Source organism: Centroberyx affinis, unplaced genomic scaffold, assembly GCF_046629955.1.
Source record: "Centroberyx affinis isolate AG114_WGS23_722 - 3 ecotype Tasmania unplaced genomic scaffold, CSIRO-AGI_Caff_v1 ptg002978l_1, whole genome shotgun sequence".
NCBI lineage: Eukaryota > Metazoa > Chordata > Actinopteri > Beryciformes > Berycidae > Centroberyx > Centroberyx affinis.
In genome coordinates this window covers 100,001-109,322 of record NW_027281085.1, presented here as the reverse complement: position 1 = coordinate 109,322, position 9,322 = coordinate 100,001, and the positions used below count along the sequence as shown (strand labels likewise).

General features: G+C 41.3%; 1 protein-coding gene across 1 annotated transcript in view; it reads left to right on the top strand.

Annotated features, from left to right (window-relative positions):
• The first annotated feature begins 7,600 nt into the window (after positions 1 to 7,600).
• agpat3 (1-acylglycerol-3-phosphate O-acyltransferase 3) overlaps positions 7,601 to 9,322 on the top strand; it is a 5,872-nt gene continuing 4,150 nt past the window's right edge. The window contains exons 1-2 of the mRNA XM_071537062.1: positions 7,601 to 7,725; positions 8,626 to 8,798. Coding sequence (XP_071393163.1) covers positions 8,634 to 8,798 — 165 coding nt within the window. The 5' untranslated portion in view covers positions 7,601 to 7,725; positions 8,626 to 8,633. The remainder of the gene's footprint in view (positions 7,726 to 8,625; positions 8,799 to 9,322) is intronic.

The window sequence follows — 9,322 nt, the reverse complement described above, 5'->3', positions numbered from 1 at the left end:
TGCAATGGCAGACGCCTGCTCAGAATGATCATTGTCATGGAAGTAAAGCACATGATGCCTTACTGTTAAATTTAAAAAAGAGTCAATGATCTTAAATTAAAAAAAAAAAAAATGTTTTTGAGAATTTTAAGAATGAGCTAGTGAATTTTAGCTTTCAAAATTGACATGAACAGCAGCATTAGGGAATGAAACCCTTCATGATTGTATTCTCAATTACCTCTGCTTTTCACAAGCAAGGAAACGAACCCTAACCATGTTTTAAAGATAATAGACCTTATTCCCATGGCGGCCATGTTGAATTTACAGTATGTCATACTCGGGAAACTCTACCTGGAAGAGCAAGTACAGCCCAGCTATGTCCTACTGTTGTGTACCAAGATTAACATCATACAAAAGGTCGGGAATTGGACAAACAAACTTAAATTAAAAACAAATGATTCGAGAGGGATGGACTGTGGGTTCAAATTTTAAGGTAATATATTTGGCCCACTATAGCTAGCTACTGGAATCTAGCCTAGGTAGATAGCTAGTAGCCAACTAGCTGGTAAGCTAGCTAACTTCCCCACTAAATTAAAGCAGTCATTGTAGTTGTTTTTCCTGAAATTGCTAGCAAATCTGACAACTGTTAGGTAGGGCTGTGCAAAAATATCGATTGTATTGTATACAGATGAGTATTGCAATATTTTTTTTCCAGCCCCTCGTATCGATACATAAAAAAAAATTATTCATGTTGTAAACGGATTTAAAATGTCCTTAAATTTCCCTCAAATCCCTTTGAATTAAGTAGTTTTGACTCAATTTGTCAATATTGAGTTATCAATATAATGTGATGTACATATTAGACTACCCAGGTGGTACACAGCAAGTTGTATTTTCAGCTCTATTTTTAAATTTTCAGTAAATTATGTAGAGTATTGCAATGTATCGCAATATGTATCGTATCACAATGTATCGTGATACGTATCGTGAGGTCCTTGCCAATACCCAGCCTTACTGTTAGGTCTGTGAAGTCCTCATTTGTGTTAAAGTAATGCTTGTTTTACAATCCTCCAGGTAGAGTTTCCCACCTTAAGTGTGACGTAATTTCAAAATGGTCGCCAGTGTCAGTGATCAGGCATTACAGTATGAACTGTTTTATTTGACGGTACACAGTGGAGTGTGACAGGAAAGATGGGAGACGGAGAATATGACGTGCGACAGTGGTCATGAGCCGGTTTCACACCCATGATGTCGCAAGTACTTTGGCACGTGCCTTAGCCCGCCGAGCTACCAGGGCACCACAGGAAAAATGAGATTTTAATGATGTGACTGTTAGCGTCGTAGATTACCACGTGTCTGGAGTGATGACGCAGCGTCTCCAGAATCTTTCTTTTTTTTTGTTTTTGTATTTTTAAATGCGCAACTGACGTGTTGACTTTTGTTGCATATAGTTCTCATTGCTTCCTGATTGAATGTTCAATAAGCTTATAACAACAGGAAAGCAAATACAAATTCGCAAGCCAGTGAGCAGAGTTTTGGCTAATTTTGCTTGGCAACAAAGTGTGGTTTCGGGAAGTGAAAACCAAAATCACCGGAGGCTTAAAAAAAAAAAAAAAAAAAGTTCCAGATCCCATCAGTGTCCCAGCTGTGCTAGGTGTATGGTTCTGGGCAGGCCAGTGTAATTCTGTACTGCTGTTGTTTCTCTATGGACTGTACTGTGATACTGCCTTAGGAACCTGACATCACAACCACAATACCGCTCACTGAGGAAGAGGAGGAGAGAGAGGAGTAGGGGGAGAGGAAGGGATGGGGACATAGCTGTAGGTACAGCTTTGATGACAAAATTTCTGCTCCAGAACTCGCCTAAAATGAGGATGAGACGAGATGCACATGCGTAGATTTTCTGTTTGAATCTCTGAAATTGATTTTTTCTTTTTCAATGTTTACCTCGATTTTGTCGGCGAGGGATTCTGCACATCAAAAAAATCGCAGTCTCATTTGGAAATTGCAGTAGTCAATATTGATTTTGTATTAGTATGATGATTATATTGTGCCACCCCAGCACTGATTGTCATATCAATAATTGACGTGCGCTATCCAATCCTCTGCTTCCTTTTAACAAACTAGTCAGCCGTATTGGGTCCAAATGTGTCTACCTGTTGTGTCTGTGTGTGTGTGTGTGTGTATCTGTACTTAAGTTGTGTGTGTGAGAGAGTATGTGTGTGTATATATATATGTAAATGTCCTTTATGGTCACAGGGTTTTGTGTGTGTGTGTGTGTGTGTGTGTATGTGTGCGCATGTGTGTGTGTGTGCGTAAACTAGGCTCAAATCCCTGAAAAGCAAAACTAACAAAGATGGGGGATGAGGGAGGAAGAGGAGGGTAAGAAGAGACAAGGAAAACAGATAGGTAATGTGTGTGTGTTGGGAGGGAGGGATAAGAGGTACGTTCAAGAGGACAATCATTCTGTGATGTTGCACAGTGTTGCACGACTCCCTCTTTCTCCATCTGTTAAAGGTAGATAGAGGAGTCTTTGGTTCTGCTAACAGCCATGCGTTTAAAGGGGGAGTGAATCTCAAATGTCTTTCCTTGATGCCTCATGTCCGCTCTTTCTCTCCATCCCTCTCTTCCTCCTGCTCTGCGCTACATCACCCCTCCCCATAGTCTTTGTGTCCGTATCGCTAGTTTTTAAACCGTGAACCCTTAGCCTCGCTGTCTGTCTGCGTGTTAGATGGTTACAACGTACCCCATCTTCCCCTATCTCTCTGCTAGATGGTCACCACTGTCCCCGCTTTCCCTCGTTCTCTTTTTCCATGCTGGTTACAACCCACCCCTGCCTCCCCTCGCTCTCTGTATCTGTTGTTGTGATAAATCCCGTCCTCCCCTACTCGTTTGGTTACAACCCAACATGGCTGCCGTAGGGCCCGATCACGCCGGACGTGTTTTTTTTAAACTCACATTGAAGCCGCATTTTGAGACTATCTTGCTTCCTTAATGTGATGCATTTCAACTTGGAGGCCCAGCAATATAAAAGCAGCACGCAACACATTTCACTCACGTTGAAAACAACTGGAAACAGCTGCCCTCTGCTGGTAAAAACACATCCTGCGTGATCAGGCCCTTAGCCTCTCTGCTTGTCTGTGTTAGATGGTTACAACATACCCCTTCCTCCCCTATCTGTCTGCTAGATGGTCAGTGCTATCCACGCTTTCTCCGTCTCCGCTTTCCCCTCCTTCATTTCCACGCCTGGTGACAAACCGCCCCTCCTCCCCTCGCTCTCTGTAACTGGTGTTGTGATAAACCCCGTCCTCCCCTACCCGTTTGGTTACAACATGGCTGCCACTAAAAACCGCAATGGCCAAACTCTGTCTATCTATGACTGTGGTCCTCTCCTCTCCTCCTGGTCGACAGCTTCATCTCCGCCATCTTGTTTTTCTGTTTCTTGGTGGCCAAAACAAAAACATAAAACAAAACGAGGAAATGTAATAATCATTGTTTGGTAACTGTTTTTAGTGCTATGTTTTTGGAGCGTTACGAGTATTTTCTAACATGTTACAATAAAAGATTGTAGTGTACAAATTCACATTTATAAAGTATATATATAGATATATATGAGAAATGTATGTTCTAATGCAATAAAGAGAGATTAAGAGTTATGAGAATCTGATGGTCTGTTATTGAGAAGCGTGTGTCTGCAAGCATTCGTGTGTGTGACTAAAATTTGAATTAGGTTAGTTGGTAAAACAGTAAACAAGTTCCCATCTGGGACAATCAGTAACAAATATGTTGCCTTGTTTTGAGCTGTAACTGTAGTTCCCCCCCTTGCACCAATCTGTCATTTTGAATGCAGGAATGCAGCGGTGAGATGCATCATTCCCCCAAGTTTTGTCAAAATCAGATCGGTGTCTGAAACATTGCTCATGACACATGGATGATTGAACAAATTATATAGTTCCCCTTCCTCATCGGCGGATCAATGTAATTTTGAAAATGTGAGAACGCAGTGGTGAGATGCATCATTCCCCCAAGTTTTGGCAAAATGCAACAAGTGAACAAATGTTGTAGCGCCCCCTTTAGGACAATCAATGCAAAATGTCAGAATGGAGCAATGAGATGCATCACTCCCTGAAGTTTCATCAAAATGTGATCAGTGGCATCTGAGATATTGTGTATGATGGACGGACTGGCAGATAATTTCATCATGGGGGAACAATGATACAAATGACTATACAGCTGAAACATACTGTCAGCTTTAGTTTGAGGGTATTTTCAGTTGTACTGGATCAATGGAGAAATAACTAGGCTACAGCCCTTTTTGTATGTGGTCCACCCATTTTAGGGTAAACATTTTTTTTTGCACAGATAAAAATGATATTTGATCTTTTCAGTCATTAAAAAAAACCCAATTTAAATGTGCCTGATCTTTACATTTCTTCAACTCATAAACGGCAACAAACTTAAGTTAAGTTAAGTTCTCTTTCCACTCTTAATGCACTGCAGGATATATCTTCATTTAATATACAAAGTAATGAGAGTACACAGTTGCTGTCCAAATACTTAAGGAGCTCACTGTATATTCTTACCAAGAAGTCTTTGTGTGTGTGCGTCTGTTCCTTTTGTTGATGCTTGTGTATGTGTGTGTGTGTGTGTGTGTGTGTGTGTGTGTGTATGTTAAGCCCAGGAACCAGACTCTGCCCTTTCTGTATGTCATCACAGCTCCGATCAAAGGACAAAATGATCCACGTTCAATCAGCACTAATCTGCTGTCCATCTTCACTGAGGTGAAAAGCCCAGTTATCAGGCAGAGAAACTCAGGTGATTGTAGAGACACTCCCCCCTCCTCCATCTACACACTGTGTATGTGTGTGTGTGTGTGTGTGTGTGTTGTAGGCAACACTCCAAAGTTCACAAGAGTTTATAGGGAAAAGCTATGTGGCAAGAAGGTTAGGAGTTGTCCTCCCTCCCCTCCCTGTCTCTGCTCCCATATGGCTGACAGAGAGGCAGACTGGCAGCTGGGTCATTACTGCAGTCACTACATGCTTCAGCCATAAAAAAGCCTATATTTAACCATTACTGCTATTAATAATACTACATGCAACTGCTGCTACTGCTAGCTGGAGGTCGAGGTGTGCCTTGTCTGAGGTAAGGATCAGGTTTTTTCCATTGTTTCAGTAAGCATGAGGAGGAAATACTCTGTCAATGTTTAGAGGCAGTGTGGGTGTTTTAATTTAACCTGGCAAGCCGACTGAGAAAATATTCTTGTCTGCAGTGATATTCTAGTTGCAAAGAGAGGGAGGTGTTTGATTCATGCACACAAAGCTGGCTTCTTTAACCTGTATGCTTCAAGAGGGACAGGGAGGGACAATCAGGACACAGTGTGTGTGGGGAACAGTGGGCTGTAAGAGGCAAAAGTGACTTGGACTTGAGTCAGACTTGAGTCACAGTTTTGACTTGACTTGGGTTCTGGTGACTTGGCACTTCACTTTGACTTGACTTTGACTTGATGACTTGAAAAGGTTTCTAAAGTCTTGACTTGAGATCTTGTGTTTGTGTAAATGACTTGGATCGAAAGTGATGAGATTTGTTCCACCAGACGACTTAAATAAAATTCTGTTTTCTGAATTTGTATGGAATGATTGAATTTATTGAAGTTGAAACTGATTATAGAAATCAAACTCATGATGCTCTTTAGTTTTTATCCTATTTAAACCATATTGCATTGACAAGTCCCAGATATTTAGTTTTCTTCAAGATATTAAATTGATACTGGACTCTTGATTTGTTCTGACTTGACTTGCTGTTCTAGACTCATTTAGACTTGAGACTTGACATTAATGACATGGACTTGACTTGGTGTTCTACATTTAGACTTGAGACTTGACTTGAGACTTCTGCCTCAAGACTTGAGACTGACTTGGGATTTGAGCAAAGTTGACTTGGCCACACCTCTGCCTACATTGGTCCAAAATGTGTGTACATCTTGATTTTGATAAGAAAAAAGTGTTTTCAGTGGCATAAAATGCAAATCAGTCCTGGTGAACAGTGGTCAGTTCTTCAGGTTCACCAAGGTGTTGGTAAGGAGATGACGAATGTTTTCTCTCAGGTTTTACCCCACAACTCATGTTATAAACACATGTTCATGTTGACACAGTATTTGATGCTGAGCATGTTAGCTGATCGCTCCATGGAACTACTTTGTGTCTCTGTGTGGTAGTTTGTTTGAATTTGTTTTGAATTTTATAGCCCATTAATTGGAAATGGTGATAAGACAGCTATGTCAGAGCTGTGAAATGAATCACCTCTTGTCCGGCCAATCAAAACCGAGTATACACCCTGACAGCAAAGGGTGCCGCTGGGCTGAGCAGGTCGTATTTAAAGTTACAACACAACACTCCTCCAGTCATTCACCTTTTATTGACAATGACTCCATCCTGAGTGGATCTGAGTCACATCAATAAATGTAGGAGAGAACAATGTACTGTTTTGACTAATAAATAATAGATTGCTGTCTGATACTAGCAACCAGGAAGTGGAAAGCTTCTGTTGTTATCGAGACCAAAAAGCCCAGCCGATTTAGATGAAAATATAGGATTTGGCCAGAATTGAACCACTGATTTTGCAAAAAACAATACTGTCTTTTGTAAATATCTTACTGGAAGCATTGATGTGCCTGACAAGTAAGAAATAGGATAAAAAAACATCCTATTTATTCTTTAGATGTAGCATCATCACTGTCTTCCTACACTGTAGGCCTACATATAATTACAAAATAGGTGTTCTATCATTTCTTGTTGCAGAGTCTACAGTCTACATTTAGATTTTGAAGTTAAATAATTACAAGGATAGCATTAGTTGTGCACTTATGTGGATTGATCCAGGCAAGTTTACACCATTTTAGTCCAGAGGTTCAACTACTTTTTCACTCCAGGATGAGTTTAAGTTCTAGAGTGGGAAACTAACTTTATTTACTCAGTCTGGGTTCCCACATGACAGGAGCAGTACTAGTAGTATGTATTCAGCTGCTTGGCTCCCAGGATGAGATTGTATTTACTCTCATTTTGGGTCTGGGCCTTATACAGTGGGATGTGCAGTATGTATCAAATCCTATGGCTTATACCTCTGCCCTGCTGTGTCTGCCAGACACTGTGAAGGGGAGGAACTCTGAGCACTGCCAACTAGGTAAAAGGCTGTGTGTGTGTGTGTGTGTGTGTGTGTGTGTGTGTGAGAGAGAGAGAGAGAGAGAGAGAGAGCAGGCAGTGCATGTCCAACTGGGTCAAAGTGTTACACGTATGTTTTAACTCCTTCACTTCTCTCTCTGTCTCTCCCTCTCTCTCTCTCTCTCTCTTTCTCTCTCTCTCTCTCTCTCCCTCTCTCTGTCAGACTGTTGTGATTTAAAGAAGCGACGGCACAAAACTGGAGAAGTGACTGAATGACGCTGACAGACTGACAGTGTGTGTGCACGTGTGTGTGTGTGTGTGTGTGTGTGTTTCGGAGTGTGTTTTGACGCGTTTTAGTATTCTGTTGTAGGGTAGAGTGTGTGTTTCAGTGTGTGTGTGTGTGTGTGAGTGTGTGTTCGGACCATGGGGTGGAAGGGTTCGTTCGTCGTGCAGCTGGTGCTCGGCCTGGTGTTTGTGACGAGCGGATTGGCTATCAACCTCATCCAGCTGCTCACATGTCCGCTCTGGCCAATCAACAAGCAGCTCTACCGACGCATCAACACGCGACTGGCCTACTCACTCTGGAGCCGTGAGTAGACGTGTGTGTGTGTGTGCATTTGTGTGTGTGTGTGTGTGTGTGTGTGTGACAATAAGTTAAAACAATCAAAATATTCCGCATACTACCCAAAAAACGAAATGGCTCGGACAAAAAATCGAGTAAAAAATAAATTTATAACAAAAAATACATGGTGCTAAATTTAAAGGTGCTAGTGAAAAAAAGAGCTGAAACATCTTGTCTTTAGTCTTTTCTTTTTTCTCTTGCACCTTTAAGTTTAGTTTATTTTTTGTAATAACTTTTATTATTTTTGACTAGATTTTTTTCGTCTCAGCCATTTTGTTTTTTGGCAGTGTGTGGAATATACCTGGTTCTTTTAACTTAACTGAAGGTGAAAGTATAAATTCAGCGATTTTGGACCTATATATAATTTGTCTCTTATATACCTGAAGTACTTGGGATTTATTCTCTGTCTGTTTTTATCAGTGTAGAGATAAACCTTGAGTTCTCAGATAAGTAGATAGAGAGCTGTATAGATGAAAAGAGAGATGAGGAGAGACAAAGAGATAGGAGAAGCTCATTAAATTGTTTTTTGTTACCTTGCTTTTCTTTCTTTCTTTCTTTCTTTCTTTCTCTCTCTCTCTCTCTCTCTGTCTGTCTATCTCATTCTCTCTCTTTCTTTGTCTCTTTCTCTCTCTCTGTCTCTCTCTCTGTCCCTCCTCATTCTCTCTCTCTGTGTCTCACCCCTCTCTCTCTCCCTCTCTCTCTCTCTCTCCCTCTCTCTCTGTCCCTCCTCATTCTCTCTCTGTGTGTCTCATTCTCCCCCCCTCCCTCTCTCTCTCTCTCTCTCCCTCCCTTTCTCTCTCTCTCTCTCTCTCTCTCTCTCCCTCTCTCTCTCTCTCTTTCTCTCTTTCTCTCTCTCTCTCTCTGCAGAGCTGGTCATGATGTTGGAGTGGTGGTCGGGAACTGAATGCACCCTGTTTGTGGACCAGAGCTCCACGGTGGAGAAGTTGGGCAAAGAGCACGCCATCATCATCCTCAACCACAACTATGAGATCGACTTCCTGTGTGGATGGACAATGGCCGAGCGCTGCGGCGTGCTGGGGGTGAGCGAGGCCAAGACAGGAAGGGAGGAACGGGGAGAGAGAGAGAGGGAGGGGGAGAGAGAGAGAGAGAGAGAGAGAGAGAGAAGTTTTGCAAACTTTCATTTATATCAACATTTGTGAATGTGCAAAAAGACATATTGCACAAATCAACGCATTGCCATGAAATGATTTTCACAAATGTTTTGCAACAAACGCACTATTGTGTGTGTGTGTAATGTGATGTGTAATGTGTAAAATGTGTAAAAGGTTTTGCACAAATAGATCAACATTTGTTACTGTAAAAAGGATTTTGTAGTTTCACATGAACTCTTTATGACAAAGACATACAAAAACAAAATACACATGCAGCTTAGTTCCTGTTGTGAATAATTTGCATGGTAAACACACACATTAGTTCAAACATGATTTGATAAATTAAGTCTGTTTCCAGGTTGCTGTTTATTTGTACTAGTGACAGTGAAATCTTTGGTAAATCTGCATTTGAAATGCCAACTTGCCAGCAATTTAATCTGAAACTCAAAGGT